This window comes from Sus scrofa, chromosome 8 (genome assembly GCF_000003025.6).
Source record: "Sus scrofa isolate TJ Tabasco breed Duroc chromosome 8, Sscrofa11.1, whole genome shotgun sequence".
Lineage (NCBI taxonomy): Eukaryota > Metazoa > Chordata > Mammalia > Artiodactyla > Suidae > Sus > Sus scrofa.
In genome coordinates, this window is record NC_010450.4 from 118,839,482 (window position 1) to 118,866,027 (window position 26,546).

General features: G+C 36.0%; 1 protein-coding gene across 1 annotated transcript in view; it reads right to left on the reverse strand.

Moving 5' to 3' along the window:
- The window catches only part of BANK1 (B-cell scaffold protein with ankyrin repeats 1), a 300,622-nt gene that overhangs the window by 25,130 nt on the left and 248,946 nt on the right, over window positions 1-26,546 (reverse strand). Inside the window, 4 exon segments of the mRNA XM_021101719.1 lie at window positions 6,482-6,547; window positions 20,243-20,545; window positions 24,188-24,428; window positions 24,431-24,492. Of these exon segments, the coding sequence (XP_020957378.1) occupies window positions 6,482-6,547; window positions 20,243-20,545; window positions 24,188-24,428; window positions 24,431-24,492 (672 nt within the window).

The window sequence follows — 26,546 nt, forward strand, 5'->3', positions numbered from 1 at the left end:
CACAGCAAAGGAAACAATTAAAAAAACAAAAGACAACCTACAGAATGAAAGAAAATAATTTCAAATAGTTCAACTGACAAGGGCTTAATCTCTAAAATATACAAACAACTTATACAACTCAGCAGCAAAAAAACCCAACAATACAATTGAAAAACAGGCAAAAGAACTGAATAGACTTTTCTCCAAAGAAGGTATACAGATGGCCAACAAGCATGCTCAACATCACTGATTATTAGAGAAATGCAAATCAAACCTACTATGAGATACCACCTTCCACCAGTCAGAATGGCCATCATTAATAAGTCCACAAGGAGCAAATGCTGGAGGGGGTGTGGAGAAAAGGGAACCCTCCTACCCTGTTGGTGGGAATGTAAACTGGAACAACCACTATGGAAAACAGTATGGAGGTACCTCAGAAAACTAAATATAGAACTACCATATGACCCAGCAATCCCACTCATGGGCATATATCCAGACAAAACTTTCCTTGAAAAAGACACATGCACCTGTATGTTCATTGCAGCACTATTCACAATAGCCAAGACATGGAGACAACCTAAATGTCCATCGACAGATGAATGGATTAAGAAGATGTGGTACATATACACACAATGGAATAATACTCAGCCATTAAAAAGAATAAAATAATGCCATTTGCAGCAACTGGATGGAACTAGAGACCCACACACTAAATGAAATAAGTGAGAAAGACAAATACCATATGATATTGCTTATATCTGGAATCTAATATATAGGACAAATAAACCTTTCCATAGAAAAGAAACTCATGGACTTGGAGAACAGACTTGTGGTTGCCGAGGGGTAGGGAGAGGGAGTAGAATGGACTGGTAGTCTGAGGTTAATAGATGCAAACTACTGCCTTTGGAATGGATAAGCAATGAGATCCTGCTGTATAGAACTGGGGACTATATCTAGTCACTTATGATGGAGCATGATAATGTGAGAAAAAGAATGTATATATGTATGTGTGACTGGGTCACTTTTCTGTATAGTAGAAAATTGACAGAACACTGTAAACCAACTATAATGGAAAAAATAAAAATCTTTAAAAATAATAAATAAATATTGTACATATAGTAAAGTATGGAGGGACATTTTTCAACCTTAGAATTAATTGGAATCAGTCCCATAGTCTAGCATTATTTTTTCCCCAGTCTTTGTTTCTACTAAGAATTCAACCTTTTTGATGCCTTTCTTTTGTAAGCGTTTCTGAGAGGCCTCTGTGAGCTATTGACACATCATCATTTTTGACAAGAGCTTAGCTATGACACAAAGTTTTCCAGGTATGGTTTTAACAACAACAACAATGAAACAAACATACAAAACCCCTCCCAAAACAAACCGAAACCATGAACAATACGGCAAATGGAAATGTAAGTTATACTAAAAAAGAGAACTGAAGCCATTATTCTTTTATGGAGTACAAATAACCACATTTTGATAATTTCCCTTCTTTTATTTTTAATATATCAAGTACTGGCAAAAGTAGCCTGATAAAAATATGTTAGGGATGAGCATTCTCTTTTCCTCATATAAAGGTAACACCATGCACATTTCCCCAGGTCTCCTACTTAACAGAAAATTCTAGTACCTAACACTCCTCAGACTGCTGCAGCACTGAGCTTAGCTCATACAAGATTATGTTCCCTGACTGTACCTTTCCCAAGAGCATGCACACCCCCCAGAAAAGACCAGCCAGTGATGATTTTGCAGTCTGCTTGAAGAATTAGTGGGCAGAGTCTATACCAGAGGTTGCAAACTCATAAGCCTACAGGAGCCAGATAGATAATTACTGAGCAGAGAAGATTCAGTGTCTGCTTGTTAAACACATCTGAATAGTCTTTATTATCAAAAGCAAATATTTTCTCTTTTGTTTTTATTGATAGCATGATTCTCTTGATACATCTTCTATTTTCCCACTTCTGATAGAACTATGAGTTCAGAGAAATGTGTCTCAAATATAAAAAAACAATGTGGAGCACATGATAACAAATGATAATATCAAAAGTCATTTATAGCAAATGGTACAATAATATAATAGGGAGTGGCTGGAGATTTGAATTTTTACATGAGACATGGATTTAAGCGAGGTTAAAAATGGCGAAAAATTGAAGTTATTTTGTGCATATTGTTTTTAAAATCTACATACTTGGAGGTGAGATTTTGACCACAGTATGACCTTTGAAACAGTTTCTTTTGGTTAGATTTTGTGTGTGTGTGTGTTGGTTTGAGATTATTATTATTACAGCTCATTTCTGTTCTCATGTGTTCCATTTACAGTCCATGTCTAAGGTAAGACTTAGGCATGCTAGAAGCTTGCAAATAATTCTTTTTTAAAAAAATTTAAAATGATTTTTATTTTTTCCATTATAGTTGGCTTACAGTGTTCTGTCGATTTTTACTGTACAGCCAAGTGACCCAGTCACACATATATATACATTCTTTTTCTCACATTATCCTCCATCATGTTCCATCATAAGTGCTAGATATAGTTCCTGTGCTATACAGCAGGGTCTGCAAATAATTCTTATGTTTATCTTGGATTGAGAGTCACTGGTATAGGCAGTTGGTTAGGATGGGCGTTCTCCTCTTGACCCCCACAAACCCTATCCCTCAAGGAAACAGTTTTTCTCCTAAGGGTGACAACAACAACCCATGCTTCATGAGATTCATCTTTTCCCTGTGCAGCTGAGCATACCGAGCATACCTGGGGCCGTAACCCATGATCACAGAGAGGCAGTTAAGAATGCTAAGAATGCTAAACCTCCCTGTTGGGTCATATCTGAGGTAAGACTATGTTAATGAAATGGGGGTGATTCTGCTGAAGATAGAAAAGGCCCCTTGGCCTAGTCCAAGAAAAAGTTATAAAAGAGAGAAAAAAGTTGTTATGGTTCTGGAAGACATGAGCAATCTTGACCCTGGACTATAATAATAATCTTGACCCTGACTGTGTGAGGCAGGGAAAATTAAGCAGTTATTTCTATGTCCTTGAGGCCCTTATATTACTCCAGTACCCTTTGACTTGATCATGTTCACCAGGAGTCTTCTAATTACTAGTTTTATTTTATAGAAACTTTATTACTTGGCAAGGGTCTAATGAATGCCAGCATTCTAGTCACTGGCAAGGAATCTTCCCATAGGACAGATTTAATAGATTTGAATTGGGACTTATAAATCAGTTCTCTATAAGCTTGGTTAACAGGACTCACACATCAAAACTCTGATCGACTCCAAACCCATGGACAAAATTCAGTTCTCTGATTTGCCACGCTGAAGAACAAACCCTTGACTGCTCTGTGTGGGCTCAATTTTGGGAAGTGGGTAGAGGTGTGGTAGCAGCATATTCTGGGGACACCACTCTGGCACTGATTTAAAATTTTTCTAATTTTAAAACCAACTTGGAAAGACTGATTTTAAAACTGTATTTTGATGGAAACTTTTATCTGTGATCCAAAGTCCTCAGCATTTTTCTTATATTTTTTCAAGATGTGAAAATTGAGTTGAAGAAATCTGTTGAGTTTCCATGGAAGTGGTGCCAATTAATTTTTTTCTGTTCCTCAGGAAAATTCCTTGACTTAGCAATAATGTAACTTCCTGTCAATCCCTTGGCGGTCTTCAACATGGGGCATCTATACTTTCAGTGGGAAAATAGTTGGCTCTCATTATCCCTTTTCCTTCCAGCATGTAGTGAAATAATTGAATAATTTCTTTAAACTTTAGAGAACCTATCCAGTCCCTTTAAAAAAATCTTGACTCTGAAAAACACTTCATAAGAGGGCTTTTTGTTTGTTTTCTACCAAATAAAGAAGTTATCATTGGTGAAATATGTATTGCTTTTCCTGTTATACCATGAAATTGCAAGATATTTGACTAATATTCATATTTAGGCATAAGCAGTTTGGGGTTTTTTTTTTCCTTTTTTTTTTTTTTTTTGGTCTTATTTTTTCAGGGCTGCACCTGCACCTGCACATGGAAGTTTCCAGGCTAGGGGTTGAATCAGAGCTGCAGCTGCCAGCCTACGTCAGAGCCACAGCCACAGCCACACCAGATCCAAGTCGCATTATGTGACCTACACCATAGCTCACAGCAATGCCTGATCCTTATCCCACTGAGCAAGGCCAGGGATCAAACCCTCATCTTCCTGGATACCAGTCAGGCTCACTACTGCTGAACCACAACAGGAACTCTGAAATAAGCACTTTTGACTGCCTAGTATGTCTCATGGTCTTGATGGTCATAAATATCTGAAAAGATTTATAGAAAAATGATTGGACAGAGTAAGTCCACTAGGGACTTAATTTTTTAATTTCCAAATCTTCTCAATATTCTTAATTATCTTTTTTCTCATGCTAGATTCTGATTTCCCTATATATTGCCATCATCAAGAAGGGCTTTAAAAAAAATTCATAAAATTTAATGTTCCTCTAGTCCCTGCAGAAAGAAGAATATTCTTTTCTATTCTGCTAAATTATTGATGTCCATGGTTAAAGGAATCTAGGGGAAATGGTCTAAGGTGACCAATCAAAAATATCATCAATAATTGGATAGAAATACCTCGAGATAGATAAATTCACACAAAAATTTGATTAAATTTTTCAGTTATCCTAACCCCCAAGAGTTAAAAAATCTAGTGCTCATTGATCTTGATGGAGGAAAGTAAATAATAAGATATGGATAGATGCTAATCCAATAAAATATTTTATAACTTAGGTTCTCGTTTCCTTTCATCATTATTTCCTCCCCTTTTTTTTTCTAAGTGCAGAAGGGACTGTTGTTTCCATGCATATGGTAGAAGAATAATCGGTCTCTTTTAGGCTTTGAAAACATTGGCTGCCTTTCCTTAGGGTGCTGTCTGTGGGAGACCCAGAGGATGATGGGTAAGATCAGGCTCTGAAGCATCCCTTCATTACACTTGCTACTTGTCACCTTCCTTCATGTCCTGTGGCCTTCTTTACATCTTTCCCTTAATTCCAACCTAATTTAATTAAAAAATGACACTTGAGTAATTTATTAAAAATGCTTCCAGGACACTTCCTTCCAAAGAGCTTAAAGCATCCCCTTTCTTTACTCTTTCTAACACTCTGTGAAATATATAGAGTGTCCAGATAGGAGTAATAGTCTCTACTTTAATTCTTCAATAACTGTTTGATCATAATTGTACAGTGATCTCACATGGAATTCTGCATTTATGTCTTGAGAATGTGAAAGGCACAGTGGGAGGATAATAGCAGACTTAAGATAGATCTTTCCCTCAAAATAAGAAATCACTAGAAGTGAAAAATTGTCAAATAGGAGAGGGTTTTTTGCCTGGAAATTTGTAAGAAATATTTCCAAGTGATTCATGGGAGACTGGAAGTTCAGGTTCATCATGTGCTGTATTGAAACACCATGTGTTTAATTGGAAGAATGATGTACGTACAACCTTGATGCTGTGAGAAATGCTTCTTGAAGTGATGAGTGAAGGTCACTCACTTAAGGACACACTTTTGTTTGGAGGATGATCCATGTCATCCCAGAAGCAAGTCCATGGATGTAATAGCTCAGTGGAAGTTAGAAGTTGGTGTAATCAGTACCTCGCCATTTTCTTAAAGTCACAAAAAGAGACTGACTGTGTGGGCTAGTGGCTGCTGTGAAATAACTTCCTGGTATTATTTTACCACCTTTCTCAGTAATTTAGAGGTAACGATTTCAAGGAGTGAAGTTCCTGCAAAAGTGGGGTGAGGTTAAACGCACCTGTACAAGCTCATCGATTATCAGAGGCAGCCAGTGTTAACCTCCACCTGTGCCACCTTTTATGTTTTTCATGTTTTAGCTTTTATCACAGCCTTAGTATCAGACAAAATCATAATAAATAACCTACTAGTGGCTCTCTTGTCAGTAGGAACCAAATGAGTCAGGGAACTGCCTTATAGAGCAAGAGGAAAGAATTCCTCCTATGTGAGACTTTTCTGTAGCAATGGTGTTCAACTCTCCTCTGCATGGAAAATAAGTGCTTAAAACATGTTGGATCAACTGCCAAAGGCAAGAGAATAGTGAGAAGAGGCTATCATGTTTGATTGCAGTTCAATGTAGTGTTCAGAAAACCCATGCTGGCCCCCTTTGTTGGGGAATCAATCATCTGTTTGCCTTCCTGTCAAGTTCAGTTCCAGAGGCTCCTCTCCTGATGTCTCTGGGGCATGTTGGAGAATTTGTCTTACTTGACCTTTCTAGAGCCCTGCTAACAAACAATATCATCAACTTTCATCACAAACATCCTTACAAGGCTATTTCTTGCCTTTGTTAATTAAAATAATTTTATTACATTACTCTTATTATGGAAAAATTATATTTGGGTAAGACACTGATTTAAGAGTAAAATCAATCAAGTACACAATTATTTACTTCTATACCAGGAGACCTTAGTATTCATAAGACTTCTCTAACTCTTAGAGATTATTTCAATAAACTGAAATGTCAGTACCTTGTTTCTTAGGACCATGGAACTTGTCACCATCAGATTGTCCTCTGGCTGTCTTCTGTTGAAACACTGTAAAATATAACACATATTAGTTATTGAACATAAAATATAAAAAGAACATACTGTGGAAGAGTCTAAGAAACTAGAAGTAATACTTCATTTTCCTTAGTAACAGTTGCTGAATTGTTATTATTTTTTGAGTAGGAGGATTATTAAATTTACCATTTTCTCATTTGTGCAGCTTATCAGTCATTTCAAAAAGCATTTTCTTTGCACAGAGTAGTATAATGCTGATGGAATGCCTCATTAAACTGTTTAAATCAAGATATGATTCCATTTTGATATCAGGTAAAGATAAAAGCTGCATTTTGTTAAAAGTGATAAATGCTAAAACCACATGAAAAATTCCATTTGCACAGAAATTATTCATGCTGACTTTTTGGTGATAAGCAAGGATAATGACTGTTTCTTCTTAAACAGATGAAAAGACTGCTGCATTTCACAGATGTAATAATTTTAAAAGATGCTTCATTCTTGCATCATCTAGCTAGACCTCAGACCTATTAAAGCAGATTATTCGAATTACTTCATTATCTAAAAAGTGCTTTGTTCTCATTTATTATTTCTCACACGAAATTCTGTGAGACAAGTCAGCATTACTCACCCCATTTTGCAGATGAAAGATAAAATTGATTGTTTAATATTTACTGAGCACCCACAAAGTTCTGTATACTTCCGGCATTTGTTAATGAAAAAGTCTATAGCCTTGACAGCTTGACTTCAGAAACTGAACATCCTAGAGTTCCATTCATTTTTTATGGGTAGTCTAAATTGTTGGGTTTGAGAACTGGAAAAGGTCTTGGAGATTTAGTTCAATCTTATATGTTTACAGATGAGGGAGGTGGAAATAACTAATATGTCAAAGGGCTACATAATTTTGCAATTTCCCAGAACTATTGACAGTGGGGATGTGAGTTGGATTTTCAAGCCTTGAACTTCAATCTACTACTTGGTTCTTCACAGCACTGCTGCCTCTTCTTTTTCCTAACTGAGGATATATGGTACAACCCAGGGATATAGCCAATATTTTATAATGACTATAAATGGAGTATAATCTTTAAAAACTGCAGAGCACTACATTGTACACCTGTAACTTATAGAATACTGTACCTAAACTATACTTCAATTTTTTAAAAAAAGAATAACAAGTCACATGAGGAAACAAGCCACAAAGAGACAAAGGTAGCATGCCAAGAACTAGATGTAATAAAACAATCCAAAAGAAATTATAAAATAAGTATGTTCCATCAAAAGAAAAAAAAATTAAGATAAAGAAGAAGCTATGAGGGGGTATTAAATAGAACCTTAGGGCATTTCCAACATGCTTGTGTCTCTGGTTCCACAGCAGCTCCCCAGGATTTCCTGGGATAATCTGGCTGAGGCAACGTAGGAGTGAGAATGTTCCAGCTGGATGGTACTTGACTACTTTGACTGGAAGATGCATTGCAGCAGTTACTTTGGATCCCTGTCTTCGGTTTTAAAGTTCTTTAAATGAATCTAATATCAAGATCATATATATGGCACAAATCAACCTATCTACAGAAAAGAAACAAACTCATGGACATGGAGAACAGACTTATGGTTGGTAAGGGGGAGTGGGAGGGAGTGGGATGGACTGGGAGTTTGTGGTTAGTAGATGCAAACTATTGCATTTGGAGTGGATAAGCAACGAGGTCCTGATATATACCACTATCTAGAACTATCTAGACACTTGTGTAGGGAACTATCTAGACACTTGTGTTGGTACATGATGGAGGATAATGTGAGAAAAAGAATGTGTATATATGTATGAATGTGTCACTTTGCTCTACAGTAAAACTTGACAGAACATTGTAAATCAATAAAGAAAAGATTGTATCTGTGATTAATCTAGATAACATTTTCTTTGCAACTTTAATAAAGTACCCTAAACCATATCAAATCAATAATTATTTATTAAGCATATATAATTTGATATTGTCAAGAGAAAGGGCACTACTTGTCCTCACTCAAACAGGAGAAGCAAATATATTTTCAAAGTATGACGTGTTTAAGAGACATTATACACATGAAATAACATTTCTGGTTGAAAATCAATTTTCTGCTCCAAGTTAGACTTTGGAAAACATGCTAAATATAATTTACTGGCAAGTTCTGGGTTGGTGGCTTACATTTTTTTTTCTAAAATAAAATACAGTGATAGATACATGGTGTGTACATATATTTTAGGATAATAACAGCATTTTTATAAGTGATGCTTGATTTTTTTTCCACTGGCCAGTTCTAAAAGTCTTGAAAAAAATAAAACACTTTTGAAATTTTAATAACATGCAGACACTCTGTGCTTTTTCTCCAATATTGTTAAGATAATTACTGAGACTGTCTCAGACAAAAAAGCTGTAATCTGGCATAATTAATATAGGAAATAATCTGAATCCAAAGATAAATTCAGAAAACAAATTCTCCCAATAAAAAGTACATTAATTGATTAAGTTTTAAGAACTTTGATGAATCTTGGAGCTAAGGCGTACTGGGAAATAGGATTATTTTTTTCCTAGCTTTTTGGCATTCATTTATTTTAAAAATCACTTTACATCATATATTTTATTGAAATATATTTTGTTGACAAAACATGTCTAGATTTTGTGAAATACGGTAAATGTTAAACAGGTAAACACTCTCAGTTTCTAGATGGAGAAGTTATAGCAGCAGTATATTTATTTATTGTTGACATTTCACCAGCATTTGTAGCTGGAACAGCCTGGGATGGGTGGAGTACTGGTGTGGGAGAATAGGATGCTCTGAGTAGGATGAAGATGAAAGTGCTGATTCAGAACAGAATTCTTTAAGAGCAGGATTTGCACTAAATCATGTCCCATAGCACATAGATGCTCTCTACCTTAAAACCTCCCTTGAAATTACTTCCAAACTCACCTCCAGCTACACCCACCACAACCATTTCCCTCCTTCCACCTACAGACAAGCTTCATCTCCTTAAAAGACTGAATTAGCAATTGACATATTGCCAAAGACACTCTTTTCTTATTGCTATGAGAGTTAAGATGTGTTTTTGAATATGAGGTAATCTTGGAAAGGGGTCTGTATTACTAGTTTCTTGAAGACCTAGCTCATCAAAATGACCACTGATGAAACATGCATACCAGGGACACCTACTCATTAATCTTGGGAAAAGAATATACAGATAAAATATTCCACAATTTGTTCATCTTTCTTTTTACAGTAAATATTAGCTGAAACATTTAAAATTGCTTCTACCAACAAAATCTTTGTTCTAAAAAGCTTTATACATTTGATATTTATCATTTCACCCACACAACCTTTACAAGAGTTAACTATAAAATCTATGATATAGGGAGAATCAGATTTATATACGAAAGTGTATATTTTTATACAACGGGATTTGTGGTAAGAGGAGAGTCTGTTTTAAATACACAGTAAGTGAAAAAAATCTATATGCTGGAATGCTAATCAACTTGGCACAGTAAAAGCCGATAGTTTTGTCTTAATATTAACAACTTATATGACACGGGAAAATGGCTTTCTCCTCTGGGCCTTTATTTCTTTGCCAATAAAGTTGAGGCTTAAGTAAGATGAACTCTAGTGCCTTACTCAGTTCTTGCATCTAAGATGCTACCAATTCCTTTTTCCTAAGACATTTCAGACCAAATGGTGCCCGAATAAATTTTTAAATGCATATGAATTTAAATAGAATGTTCTGTTTTCAAGAATAGATTATTTTTTACTGGGGGCTTAGACTAACAGAAACACTAGAAAGTTTAATCACAGACCAATGTCAGTTTTTTTTTTTATTAATATACAGAGATAGTCCTGTTTCTATGCACTTGAATTCTTGGAGAATATTATTTTTGACCATATTTCATTGTGTCAACGTTCAAATTATGCTATCAAGGCAATTATGACACATGTCAATTTTAATGACTCTCTGCCCTAATGAAATATTATTTTTTTCTTCCCTACCTAAAATTGGAGTGTGAGGAGAAGGAATAATGAATGTATTATTAGTAGCTGCCACTACCTTTAGACATTAAAAAAAAGTCCATAAGGAAAGAAAAACAATTTTTTGAGGTTGAAAATAATCTCAAACAATGCAAATGTCTCCAAACCACCCCTATTTATTTTAAATATTGGTGGAAAGACTTTTGTAAAATTTTCTCTAGACTAGAAATGACATTGAATGGGAAAAATTAGCATAGTATTAAATATTCAAAATGTTAAGCAAAGCAGAACTATCAGAAGAACAGAGAAGCAAGAGAAGGTGAAATATAACGAATTCACTTGCACTATTTGTCTTCCCAGGTTGCTTCTGCAAGAACATTCTTCATGTCAACCTCATTAGTGGCCTATTTCAAGCAAACAGATTCTTCTAGACCTGCCCTTCTTTGAAAAATCTGATAAAGCTTATTTGGAATTATTTTATAAGTGGCTAAGGTAATGGAAAGTCTGTGCAATAGCCAAATGCATTCATAAAGGTATGAATTATAAACCACAACCCCTTGATGTTCCATGCCCATTAGAAGTGTACAATGAAATGTTGTTTAGAGCTATACACCCGTCACTGATCATTCTTGAAACTAGGGATTTGATATAAAATATACAGATCTGTATTGAACTCTAGATTCTCAGGGAATGATGCTGTAAATGTATCAGTGGTATGTTTATTATTCATTCAGCAAACTCATTAGACTGCTAACAATGTAGCTAAGTGTCAGGCAGGACCCTAAGATGCAAAGGTAAAGAAGACCTGGTCAGTTTCAATACTGTCTTCTATTTTGGTGTATTATTTTAGGCAGTTTCGATACTGTCTTCTATTTTGGTGTATTATTTTAGGCAAAGTTCGCATGTGTCATTAGTGCCTGCTGATGAGAGAGGACCGAGATGAAAAAATTAATCAGGAAGGGCAAGGGTCATAATGCGATCTCTGTAACCTTGCTCTCCCTACCTTGTTCCCCCAGTTTTCACCCTATGAATGCTAATTACAGAAAGACAGAGTGAGGTAAAGGAAAGCAATGTAAACAACCTTTTGTCTAGCCAGCAAAGGCAGGGAATAGAATGTCCTAACCCTAGAAAGTAGTCATACTGACTAATCAAATTGAAGCTCAGAGAAGAGATGTATCCTCTTTGCAAATGGACCAAGATAGATTGAGCACTCCAGTCAGCTTAAAAGCACCATTTCCTTCAGTTAGCAACAGTTAGGTTACCAATTTCAACAAATTTATCAAACATACATCATCACATTTGAATAGGCAGGCTGGGGGTGGGATGGCTACAAATAAAAATAGTTACATCAGTGACATAACATGAAGGTCTTCACCTGAATGTAGTTTACTGCCTGGCAGACATATAGTCAGGAGTTGAGACTTTTTTTTTTTTTTTTTTTTTTTTTTGGTCGGAGGTGGAGAGGGATGTATAAACGGTCAGCCAACACACGAGGTTATGGCTGTGGTTACAACTTACTCTGGAGATTGGTGGAGATGGGTAGTTGGAAAGCATCTATCTGCATGAAGGAAAATAACATACAAATTCTAATTCAATGGAAATACCAATGAATGCTTCGGTTTCCTAAGGAGAAAACAGTAATTTTCTTTCCAATTTGTAATGGAAACTTTGTCTGATAGATGTGTTCCCATAAAAATGCTCTCCCAAACCAGGAAATCTGACTATAAATTACTTTTTCTATTCCTAAGGAACTTAATTTTTATTAGAGTAGAATACAAACTGTTTTTATTTGCATATTTATCTTTTTTGATGCAAATAAGAATATTTCTATTCCAGAAATGTTTCTTATCCAGGAAGTTGGGACAGTCAGAAAAAAGAGAGAACAGTTGGTTTATGGAATTCTGTGCCATTAGAGCTTGAGGCCACTGTAATAAGTTTATTAGCAAAGTCTCCACTCTTACCACTGGGCAGGCAGGTCTTTCTTCTTCTTGTTACCAGCCAGGTAATATTTATTTAACATTTATTGCTTTCAGAAACTGGGCTGGGGGCACATCTCCTCCCATTACTATTTCATGTGGCTTCACTGCTTGACTTCACTTAACACTTGTATTCAATAAAAAATGATTTAGTAGAGATATTAATCCAGTAACATCCCTATAATTTCTTTTTTTTTTTGTCTTTTTGTCTTTTTGTCTTTTTAGGGTTGCACCTGCAGCACATGGAGGTTCCCAGGCTAGGGGTCTAATCGGAGCTGTTGCTGCTGGCCTATGCCAGAGCCACAGCAATGCCAGATCTGAGCCACACCTGTATCCTACACCACAGCTCATGGTAATGCAGGATCCTTAACCCACTGAGCAAAGCCAGGGATCAAACCCACAACCTCATGGTTCCTAGATGGATTCATTTCTGCTGCGCCAAGACAGGAACTCCCCCCTATAATTTCTTTTTATTTCAAAGACAAGTGGTTTGGATTGTTAGAAATTCACTACCATACTCTAGAAACTCTGATGAGTTCACCTTTTGGCTCATGCTTGGTGATTACCAAAAGTAATTTATCTGGCCTTTTTTTTCTTACATCAGGAAATGTTGCTATCCTAAGAAGTAGCCAGTAGGATCTTGTCAGGCTCACTTTGAACAAACATCAAGTATGAGTTCTGCTAATAAGACTCAAACCACAGAAATGCAGATTGAAAATTTCAAAAAGACAGGGCTCTTAATTATATGAGATTTTCTTGTTTCTTGAGATGGACCTGTATTGCTATCAACTTCCCTCTTAGAACTGCTTTTGCTGCATCCCACAGATTTAGGAAATTTGTGTTTTTATTTTCATTTGTCTCAAGGTATTTTCTGACTTTGTCTTTAATTTCTTCATTGACCCAATGTTTTTTTAGTAGCATGTTGCTTAGTCTCCACATGTTTGTGTTTTTCCCATTTTTCCCCATAATTGATTTTTAGTTTCATACTGTTATGGTTGAGAAAAATGCTTGATATAATTTCTATCTTCTTAAACTTGTTGAGATTTGTTTCGTGGTCTAGCATAGATGCCATTATTACTGTCTTAGTTAGTCATGACAATCAAAAATGTCTCTAAACATTGCCAAATGTCGCTAAAGTCTCCTGAGAGGCGAATCATCAACTGGTTAAGAACTACTATTTTAGGCCATTTGAACTTCTCACTGAAAAACAAATTTCACAAAGACTGTAGGAGCACCATATGTTAAGGGGAAGAAGACCGGCATTCCCAGCATGAGCACAGGTCAGAACAACTGCTCCTTTGCAGAACTGTTCTAGTACCCTATCATGGAAAGGAGGGAAGCAGAGAATCACAGGTCAAGACAGGGACATGGGCTTACAAACAAATGATAAATATGTCCCTCTATCTAGAGCCCACCTGTATATATGTATACATACATACATATATACATCTGTGTGTATACACACACACACACACACACATATATACACACATAAGTTTTAAAGCCAATGGTTTGGACAAGGTCACTAGATCAGAGAATAGAACCCAAGGCACTTGATTTAAGGTCTACTTTAATGATTTGACCATATTTCTTCACTAATGTGGATAGAGACCATTCCACCCTGTCACATTTATACAGGTATGGATTAATTTTCCTAAGAGATTCTATGAGGTCTTTTTTTTGTTATTGTTTGCATTTCAGTTGAGTTGTATGTGATCAATTTCAAGTATAAGTGAATTGCAAGTGAAAAATTTCTGAGAGCAACTGAGTTGTACTTGACATTTTGGGGACCCAGTAGCTGAGAAGCTCTCAAAAAGGTCATATACAACTTTGTTGCACTGTAAAATGCCAAGGGCAACTCAGCAGCAATCGAAAATTGAAAGGGAAATTATATTCTACCCAAATCAGCAACATGGACTCTAAAGAAGCATCTTGATTTTATTAACTGTGAGGGGAAAATGGGAAATTGTCCATTGATGTTGACAAATTTTCCCCAACAGGCAGTCATCTCTTGCATGATTTATGGGTGTAGTTTTACTACCAATTTATCTATACCATAAAAAGTGATCATTTTTTCCCTTGATTTGTCTTACATCAAGAATTCTTTCACTAAGGAAGACTGTAAATCCATGTTAATGCCTCTATATTCTTAAAGCTTAATGAACCTGATCCTTTCCAATATTATGGGGAGAAAAAGATGGAGAGAATACGATATTTAAAAGCAGACAGACTTCAAAAACTTTTAAGAATAATGAGTTATTCTTTTTGAGGTTGTTAACATAGAATTAGGTTTAGTGTAACAAGAATGGAATTAAAAAAATGGAAACATATTTCTTGATAAAATGAACCATGGATTCACTTTTGTATTAATAAGTTACATTTCTGGGGACAGGGGATGGTGGCAATGGTGGAAACAGAGCTTCTTTTTGATATGTTATGCTGTGTGAAAGCAGTTTGAAGGCTTAGCTGTTATTATCAGTGAATAACCGAGAACTTCATCCCATTATTATAGCCTCCTCTCTTCAAATTAGTAGAGCTTTGGACATATGGCTTAAAAGAGGAGAAATTTAAGAATTAGGAGACTGATATATTCTTTTGACTATCCTCTGTAATGTTAGTAAAATCTCCTATTCTATACATATTGATGTGCTTCTTGTCACTTTTATCATTTATTCATCCTTGTAGTCATTCAATTAATATTCTTCAAATATTCATGGTTTCTGCTATGATTTCAGCACTCCGCTTGGCACCAAAGATACAAAAACAGATCGAATTTTGATGGGCGAGAACAAGTAAGACTGGTCTCATCCTATAGGGATCTTATGGGTTAGAAGGAAGAAATAAATATTAACAAATGATCCAGGAATAAATATATCAATAAAGAAAATTGTGCTGCCATGGGTACAAATATGGTAGCCAGATTGATCTGGGTCCAAATCCCATACTTTTCCCTTACTAGTTTTATCATCATGGGTAAGAGATAAAAACCCACTGAGCATAAGTTTTCTTATCTCTAAACTGAGTCTATTAATGTCAACTATTCAGGATTATTGCATGAATTAAATATTGTCATGAAAGTTACCTAATAATTATTATTATAAGGAGCTAAGCCAACTTGTTCCTTTGGAGGAAAGGATATCCTGTCCTGTACCCCTATTTAATCTCTAATAGCCTCCTTGACTACTAACTCTCCAGAATACAGGAAGCACACACTTTTTCTAGAATTTCACATTAGTTTATCAAAGTCATTGCCTGCCCAGAAACTAAGGAAGGACAAAGTAGAATTGCTTTTAATTGTTGTCTATTGAGTATATACCACAACCCAAATATTGTACTGGGTAAATGTTAATTTTCTCACTTAAAGATTACAACCACCCTCAACGTAGATATTATTTCCATTCCCAACTTTTACAATGAGGAAAGTGAATCTCAGATATATGAAGGTATTTGCTTACATAGTATCAGCTGAATCTGAATATTCCCCACACAGCAGTATCGGGAAAACCACTCTTCCTCCCATGCCTTTCTTTGCTATGTATCTCCTTTACTTTCACCCTCACAAGCCTTCATTTCAGATACTGCTGAACACCAAATGTGTGTGGGTTTTCTCCCACCAAGCAATCTTACAACACCATTTGGATGGTTTACAATTTAACTCAATTTAATTCAATTCTGAGACTATCTACCTGGACATAGTGTCAGACCACACAGAGTAAGAGCTCAGTCCCAGAAGCCTGCTTCACTCTCCTTCAAATGCCTTTGCCAAGTGGTAGATTTCCAGGCCACCCACAACCTCCGTTTGATTTCATCACAAATTGGAGATTTTCACAACTCCCTCCTCAGGTTCAATTAATTTGCTAGAACAGCTCACAGAACTCAGGGAAACACTTATGTTTCCCAGTTTATTAAAGAATATGATCCAGGATACAGATGAACAGCCAGATGAAGCAATGTATGGGGTGAAGTCTGAGAAGGTCCCCAGTGCAGGAGATCTGTCCCCATGGAGTTGGTTGTGTCACCCTCCCTCTGTGGATGTGTTTGCCAACCTGGAAGCTCTTGGAAATCCCTAATATCAAGATTTTAAGGAGGCTTCCTCACATAGGCATGCTTAATCATTAACTTCATTTTCAGCCCTTCTCCTTTCCCAAGAAATGGGAGTAGGGCTGAAAACTCCAAGCTTCTAATCACTGTCTGGACTTTCCTGTACCAGCTCTCATCCAGAAGTCATCCAGGAGCCCGATCAGAGTCACCTCATTATAACAAAACCACTTCTATCACCCAGGAAATTACGAGGGTTTCAGGAGCTCTGTGCCAGGAACTGGAGGTACAAACCAATATACATATATTCTATTAGCTCACAAATGCCAATATGATTTTCCTGTATCACTCTGGTTTATCTGCCTTGTTGCTTTGCTAGTACTTTCTTGAGTTTCTGAAATAGTACATTGGGATTCTGCATCCTGTATTCTTCTTCCACCCCCTACTCCACATCCTTCTTTTCTGGCTACATTAACACACCTTGGATGTACCAACATTCTGCTACCACTTCTGTGCTCTGGAAAGAATTGGGGCAAATTAATGTTCTTTAATTGAATGGATGGATTTCTGGGAAAAGGTGGATATTCTATTTAATAGATTTGCCTGAGCTCAAAAAAAAAAAAAAAAAAAAAAAAAGAGAAGGGATGCATGATGAAAGATGTTTACTCTGTGAAATGCAAAGAACACCAAGAAAGAATTCACTGATGAGGTAATGTTTTCCTAATGTGAGAACAGAATGATAAGCAATCAATAGCACAAAAGGAAGAGGCAAGCAAGTATATTCCAGGGAAGGAAAGGAAGAAATAATGGAAAGGGACTTTGGTGACCTCATTTACAGTTCAGTTTTTGCTACTGATTTGGGATATGGGGAAAATAACAATGCCTGCTTTAGATACTTAAGTAACAAAACAGAAACAAAACAAAACAAAAAATCACACAACACAGGTTCTTGTCTGTATATCACACAAATGTTGCGAGAACAAATTAGAATGTGTAATTGAATTAAAGATTTCTTATAAATGTTGAAGAATGTTGGGCTTGGGATGAGTAGGTGACATAAATAGTCTTTAAAATTTCTTAGAAACTCAAGAAATTTTATGTATGTATATGTGTATAAAGTGTATAATGACAAAGTGTACCACTTTTATAAAGGGGATTTATATAATTAATATTACAGACTTTATCATTTGGTACTCAATAAAGCTCTGTAATTAATAAAAATATGAATGAGGAGGAAAATGATTTCATTTTTCTTACTTAACTTGGGATTGGCTGACAGTCTAAAGCATCATTCTCCCTAATTCCTTCTCCATGAAGTGAGGAAATCATCTATGATGGAGGATTTATTCTTAGAGAAACTGAATAGGAGGAGTAGTTCTGAGGCACACAAGGCACAGTGAGTGGAAGGAGTTATATACACTGGACTGAACGCAGGGAGAGCAAGTTAAATTGTTCATTCTGAATGGTGAAATTTCCCAGTCTTCTTCTCACATTTGCATCTCAGAGTGCTGGCAACCAGATATATAAATGTAGATTGGAGTTTAGCTGACATTCATTCAAGAAAAATTGAAAAACATAGACTAGATCTACTTTAACATTCTGGGGTAATTCAACGAAAAAGGTAGTTACCTCATTACCCTAAAGTGTAGTCCACAAGTTAGCAAATAAGAGTTTTCATTCAGGTTTTTGGTGCTTCATTCTTAAACATGAAAGTATAACTGAGACTAATCAAATTTAATGGAGGTATCAAACATTCCAGAGCAAACCACAAACAGAGAAAACAGAGACAATATGAGAACTAAAGAAAAATAAAAATTGCAGAAATTTAAAGACCCAAATCAAAACAAAACATGAAGCAAAAGCCATGACACAGATATTGAATTACACAGCTAAAGAAAGAGAAAAGAATGGTATAAAAAAAGAACAAATAGAAAACATGAAAGAACTCATGAAAGACAAGAATATGACAGCTGATAGAAGGATGAGAAGATGGTAAAAAGTAGAGCAACACAATGTGGGAGTCTGTACTTGTCTTGAGAACTCTCTAAGGATTGGGATACAGAAGAGGATGTACCACTTCAAACATTTTTAGAATGTAACAAAATTCTTTGAGCTATGTATTTCTCTTCTCTCTTCAAAAAATACTTATTGGGATTTAGCGACCTGGTCAAAGAGCTGGTACAGCTGGCCCTTGGTATCCTCAGGGAATTGGTTTCAGGACCACACCCCCATATCCAAATCTGCAGATGCTCAGGTCTCTTTTATAAAATGGTACTGTATCTGCATATAACCTATGCACATTCTCCTGTATACTGCAAATCATCTCTAGATTACTTATAATACCTAATACAATGTAAATGCTATGTGAATAGTCATAATTACAATATAAATGCCACGTAAGTAGTTGCCCTGGTGGGAAATTCAAGCTTTGCTTTGTGGTACTTTCTGGAATTTGCTTTTATTGAATATTTTCAATGTGCAGTTGGTTGGATCCTCAGATGTAGAACTCGGAAATATGGAGAGCTGATTGTAAAATTCTAGAACCATGACAGAATCCAAGAATTTCTAATTAGAGCTTTTTCCTGGCCCTCAGAATCTAGATAATTGTTCCAGCTGACATTTTAATTTAGCTGAAACCTTTATTAATTTGTTATTTTTTTCTATTTTTAATAGTTTCTTGAACATTATTAGGAGTAAATCACTGTTAAGTAGGTATATAGAATACTGGTTAAAAAAACATTAAATTTTCTTACACAAATCACTCTATAATATTGCTTAAGCAATGGAATGGTTGTTTTTTTTGGAATGTATTAAGTATATGGAGTGATTTGTGGTATATATTTAAATGTTCTGTTTGGGTACTTGGTTTAGATTATTTGAATGTATAATACACTGCCTCTGAACTTTAGTTATCACCCAAACATTTCATTTGATCTTAAACATTTTGTTCAAAAATCTCTAATAAGGCATCAAATTATACTGTATATTTATTTGCAGGGCTATCACCTAGAATCCATCAAGGATGGAGACATTATTTTATTACATTCTAATTCCTAGGATGGTATCATATCCCCCAAAAGGCACTCAGTGCATGTGCATGTGATACACCGATGAATAAAAGCCATGTCTTAGACACTATGGACTCATGGAGTGCACTAAAGCAGAGGATACAAGGGGGCTAGGAAATAACAGCCAAGTCAGTACATCCTGCTGGGCTATACATAGAAAAAAGCTCTAGGGATTTGTTAGTTTTGTTTTTGTTTTTTAATTTAGATTTAACTGAGTAGAGAATGAGAAAAGAGAGTTGCAGCCTAAAAGGAAGCAGAAATTCTATCGGGGATGATGTACGTCTTAATCACTGAAGTGAAGTGCATGAGCAGAGCAAATGGGTTTGCATAGCTAAGATTCTAGTATTCAAAACTGTTCAGGTTTTTAAGCTATCTTAAATAAAATTAGGGGCAAAAATGTAAAGTAGCTATCTTCTTTTCTTGTGTTGCACATTATTCAGAGGAGTTGGGCTTCCCTCTTGCAGAATTATGGAAGAAGCATGAAACAGCATTGCTCTACACATAACATGGTTTGTGTGTTTCGAGTCATTTACCAATGACTCGAAAAGACGCTTTTCATCTTTGAGATTTTAGATCCCACCCAAAAAAGACAAAACACCCAACACACACACACACACACACACACACACACACACACACTTAACAGCAACAACAAAACACATTACCTTGTGCTATATAAGGTGTAGTTTCCTCTTTGGGAGGAATATTTGTGGGTCGAGGTGTCGGGGCAGGAGGTCTGTTCATAATAAAAGAACGACTTTCGGTTTTTTTCTTGATACTCGTATTGGCCAAGATCATGTCATATTCACTGTCATCAATCTCAGCAAAAGTATATGGGTCTTCTTCCTCTTCCTGATCCTTTTCATTTTCTTTTTCTTCTTCTCCTTTGGGTTCACCTCCTGCTTCGAATCTTGCACTAGAATCACACCAACTTTGACTTCTTTCCATTTGGCCTGACAATATTTTCCCTGCGTGTGAAAGATTTAGATGGTGGTTATGCTTATGTTTTATGCAATATTATTGGTGTCCATCTGTCACTTGATTGAACCTCCCCCAAGTACTGTATATATTATCTGTATATATTATCCTATAAATTCCAAAAAGAGAAAGGTGAACTATGTAATTTACTAACATATTCTCCTGCAGTTTGTAGTTGTTAACGTGTTGGAAAAAGTTTGTTAAAGGAGTGGATTGCTTTGAAAACATATAAATAAGCATATAAATATTTTCCACATACTTTACAAATGAATTAATTCCAGGAAATCAAATTATAAAACTAAGCCTCATTCCAAATGCTTTGAAACTCTGTGTTTTTCAAGCATACTGTTCTCACATTTTAAATTTTTGAAGTCATTTTTTTCTTTTATAGGGATTGAACTAGGTATTTTGCCTAAAATTCAGTTTCTCTGAAAATGACAGAGGGGAATAGCCAAAAGTGTCATTATTTGGCTTCTTAGATTAAGTCTCACTCTGGCTATGACAAAAAGACCTTCAAAACTGCAACTCCTGATTTTTATAAGCCAACATGAACCTCATTCTTTGATAAAGGACACTGAAAGTAGGGTTCATGACATAAAAGATGGCGTGGACAATCCGTGGCTTAAAGATAAATTCACACGAAAATAATAAATGGTCTTTTATGGCTTTCATATTCAGCAAAATCTTTACATGTTTTTATAAGAATATTTATTCAAATATTCCAGCAGCAGTTTATGTAGAAGACAAAGATATGTATACTGTTGTCAATGAATGAGTTGAAGAGAATTCTGATGATTCTTTCTGCCAGATCCATGAGAAATTTTTTTAAAAATGAGACCTTTTGACAGGTGTTTTCCTTAAAGTATTAATGAAAACAATAAAAATGGAAAGGATTTCCATCATGAACTGAAAAATCATTGCTTTTCTGTGCTGTTCTGAGAGGTCCATGCTCTTGAACTAGTCTCCTTTCTCTTTGGTAAGAATTTGACCAAAGCATTTTAGTTCATTTAATGGATATTTTAGCAGAAAAACTTAGGTGGTAAGGAGAATGACAAGCAGTTAGTCCAGAATAAAAAGGATATTATTATAAGGAGCAACTGCTTATGGGGAGAGATCTGAGAAGAGTCCGAGATTACCTCCCCGATGAAATGGAGTCTCAGCCTGTTTCAATTAGTTTAACCCAGGAAGTATGAATGCCAACATGCCTCGCACTAACTTTAAAATCACCACGACTTGCCTTTTCTCCTATGAATCATATGATTTTGAGATTTTTGACTTCATGACTTGTTTCACTGACAGCATCTTAGGTGAAACCAGATTAAGTGTGTGGGAAACACTTGCATAGCGTTTCATTTTTAGCGGAATGTGTCAACTATCTTACTTTTATGAACCAATTTCCTGAGCTGTTAACTCCCTTTGTTTCTCCACCCACCTCCTTTCCCAACTCTTTCTAAAGTTGGGCTTGCACTAGAAATAATGCATTGTACATTTCAGTTCCCAGTGTATCAGCTTACGGTTTTTATGTTGGAGTTGGACCTATGTTTTCTCAACTTAGGTGGTGCATTAGTAGATAAAGACGAAAATATATCACTCTTAAAATTCCAATTTTTGAAATAATTGGGAAGAAATCTGTAACAAAGATAAGAATTCTAAAAGCCCAGGAACCTGTTCATGGAAGTATTTGACACTTTTTATTGACAGACACTAGGGTCTTGGTTCTAAGTCAAAGGGTATCATATGATTGTTGCCTTGCAAGAATGTTGTGAAGATAAAGAGACAGGGTGCTCTTTTAAACTGAAAAGTGTCGTTTTCTCCAATGAATATGTTCATAAAGCTATCATGAGGAATTTGATGCTTAGGGTTCAGTAAATGAAAGGCATATGGAAGGTACACTAAAGAACAGTTCCTGAAAGCATCACTAGCAGAAGTCATCAAAGAGCCCATACAAAGTCTCTGGCAATAAGTAAGTGGTAGCTTCCAGCCTTACTTATGAAGACTTAAAGAATTCAAAACAAAATATTGGCATTTTACTTTCTATTTATTTTCCATTTACTTTTGATATCAGCCCTATAAAATTACATTCAAAGTAATACTGCATTGAAAATGTAAAAGTACAATTTTTAAATAAAAGGAATACTTTTTGCATTATTTTGCTTTTTGTATCTGGTGCTTTTCATAACATGCAATAGCCAATATTATACTTCTGGTCCCAGACATCTAGTGAAAATCATTCTCTGTGGAGTAATTTTAGACCTCCTAACCAACATACCATATACGGAAATCTGTGAGAAAAAAAATGTGATTTATTATTACCTCCTTAAAGAGCTTTGACCTGCTGAAACTTTGCTTTCTTAACAATTAATTGTAATAATTATATAAAATTATGCACATCTATAAAGGTGAGAAAAATATACCAGAATTTTGTTGTCAGTGCACTACTAATCTATATGTCTCCCCTACTCCCAGTATTGATACACCTACTTCCTTGATCTGTCTCAACAGACTATAAGAGCTTGACATAAAGCAGGTAGGTACTCAATAAATGTTTGTTGAATGAGTGAATGAATCAGAGAAGTACCCATTAATTTTCCCCTACTTTCTATCTCTAAATATGGTACATAATCTTAGTAAAGGATTGGGTTGGTCAACTGGAAACTTAATAGAGATAAGGCTTTCAAGGACACAAGTGCTAAATTTCCTGGCTTCAAAATTCACTTTTTACACCAGTGTTTATAGACTTTAGGACTTGACAACTAAAGTATAGTGACCAATGGGGTTTTAATAGTAGACATTTCTTTCATCCTTCTTATTAAATTTTCTTTGTAAGAACATTTTATAAATTTGGAAAGTAGACATAAAATAGTGATCAATACAGTGGGTGGTAATTAGTGCCTGCAGGAGCCAACATGGCAGTGTCAGGCTGTTGAACATTCCAGGCACATAAGCTTAATATGGAAGCTTCTTCTGATGCTCCCAGCTCTCCACCCCCACCCCATCGCCCCTCCACGGCACACCTTTAATTCCTGTACCAGGGCACAAATGCTATCACTGCCATTTTAGCAAGACAGAGAGTGTTTGTAGACATTGGTCTCAATGCATTGTGTGATAAACCCTTTACCACTTGCCCCCTCCGCAACTACCAACTGAGAGAAGTGCCCAAGGCATTCTCAAATCTGTAACACATTAGCCTTTCTCTTTGGCCAGAAAACTAAGAGTATTTTTAAAAAGCAAAGTTGTCATTTACTTTTCCACATGATGCTTGAGGTTTGTTTTATGTGAAGAACTAAAGACTCCTTCCAAGTTCTCTTTACTTACTGAAAGCTTTGTAATGAGACTTTTTTTTTTTTTTTTCCTGGAAGAAAATAGAAAAAAGAGAGAGGGAGAGGAAGAAGAGGATGAGGGTGGGGGAGAGATAGAGAAGAAAGAAGGAAGGAGAAATGGGAGGAAGGAAGGAGGGAGGGAGGAAGGAATTAGTGGTAGGTATGTCTTATCTGATTTCAAGTCCTAGTTGTTAAAAAAATAGGAGGAAAGTTTCTGAGGGTTTTAAAGGTGATCTCTGTATAGCTTCACCACTGCACATGCTGGGTGAGTCTGTCAAAGTTTCGTAGTTGTTGTTTTAACCATAAACTTACCTTGTAATGTGAAGTGAGGTTTTTCCAGTTGGAAGGCAGTAGCTGCAGGTCGCGGCGGGGGGAGAGGTGGTCTGCTCATGAGGGCCTCTTGCGAATTATCTTCCGGGTTGTCTCCAGGGATGAACACATACAAGTCATCATACTGGTCCTCACTCTCACTGTCCACCTCTTCTGGGGTGGGCTGGGCCTCCGAGCCAGAGTCCTGCTCTATTTCTTCCTCTGCCATTTCTTTCACTTCCGCACTCCTTCTGCCCTCTGCCTGTATGTCTGTTGGCTTTCCTGATGGAGAGCTGGGTTCTGTATGCCTGTTTATGACAAGGATTGTACGATTTCATTTAAATACACCATCTGGAGGTATTTCATATTTTGCAATTTTGTACAGAAGTGCTGGTACTATTAATCAAAACTTTGATGATCTGATATAGGGGAAAGCTGACAAATGCATAATTTTGGTGAATGATCATTCTTGGGCCTTTAAACTATTTGCCAAATGAAAGCTCCATTATATCTTGCCACCTCAGTGTATGACACACTCATACATACAATAATATGTGACATTCTGACATTACCTAGATAATAATATTCTGATCCTCTAGAGTTATTGTTTGAGCAGATTCACTATATGACTGCATTACCATATTTTTCTTAGAAAACAATATAAGTAACCTAATATGTAATAAGTGATGGAAAAGGTAGAGACAAGGAACAAAAATCTTAACTTGCTGGTAAAAAATGAGCCTGTGATGCTTATTTAGCTATTGTTATATATTTATCACCAGATGACATCTTAATTCTTGAAAATATCACTTGAGAAAAGTGTTAATAATTTTTGAAGGAGAAGGCATCTAACTCACCAATAGTAGGTAATTTTTTTTTTGCTTTTTAGGGCCAAACCTGCACCATATGGAGGTTTCTAGTCCAGGGATCGAATCGGAGTTACAGCCGGGGCCTACACCACACCTCACAGCAATGCTGAACCCTTAACTCACTGAAGGAGGCCAGGGATCAAACCCACATCCTCATGGATAGTAGTCAGGTCTGTTACTGCTGAGCCACAATGGGAACTCTGGTAGGTAAATATTTTTAAGGCTCAGGTCTCTCACCAAAAAAAACCTATTCTACCTGAAAACTTAATTAAATGATTCAGTCATATTTCCTCCATTCTAAGCATCATGCTTTCATTACCTGTGTTTACACTATACTCAGTAACTCTTCTCTAACTACTCAGGAAGAAAATAGAAAGAAAAAATTATAACACAATAACTTTAAATCTCAAAACCTTTTTGTTTATATTTTCTTTGTAGAAATCCTGCTCTAAATAAAGTATTCACAAAAATTTTAAATGAATTTTGGACTCTCTATATTGGAGGGAACATGTGATCTGCTGTTATGAGTACAAGAGAAAGCAAATAATTATTGTTTTAAAGTGTTGCTAAACTAAAATCTAGCTAAAGAAGGCAAATGACAGAGTACAGAGAAAGGGATTTCTTTTTTAAATGAACACTATAGACATCTTTCAGCAATGGGAGAAAAATGAGTCATGTGGGAAAATCATGCCCATTTAGTACTGCATATTTCTACATGAATTTTACTTTTGCTTCCTCTTTTTTTTTTCATATGAGAAAGAAGAAAGGTCCAGTTGCCAGTATTAGAACTGCAAACTAAGGTGCTTTAATTACCAGCTTGGGCAGAGCAGACCGCCTTTCATTCTTACACAGATCTCTGCACAGATCTCATTCATCTTTCTGCCTCTAATCCCAAACCCAACCTGAAAACATAAAACAGTCTCTAGAAATGATGATGGAGTGGGTGAAAAGAAATCACTGCTCAGGCTAGCCAAGAGACTTCTCTGTTTCTGTCTATGCAAACTGATCATCAGCTTGAAATTATCTTCACACTATAGGCAATTACTTATAGCCACCTTTATGTTTATGTATTCAGTGTTTATGTTTTATGCAAACACTGTCTAAGCAGCAGAGACTCCTTGTTCCTTGTCCACTATGCCCAAACCTGGAAGACATCCTTGAAGAGTCAGGTGTAATGGGTCGGCAGGTTTTAGCAAGCTTCATAGAAATGAAGAGAGCAATGGAACTATGCTGACAGGGTATTCTATGCTTCACCCTTTCCCCAACATAAAAGCCAGAGGCCTAAGTCCAGTCACACAGAGTTTCATATATGAGACAGTCCCAGGTCCAAGCTGTCTGCAGAAATGAGGTTGTTCTGTACAAATAATTGAAACAATGTTTTATTATTGGTAGCACTTCTGAGAATGAAATGTCATACTGAATATATGGTCATTATCAGTGATGACCTTTATTACTTTCATTATCATTACAAATTATAATAAATCATTAAGTCA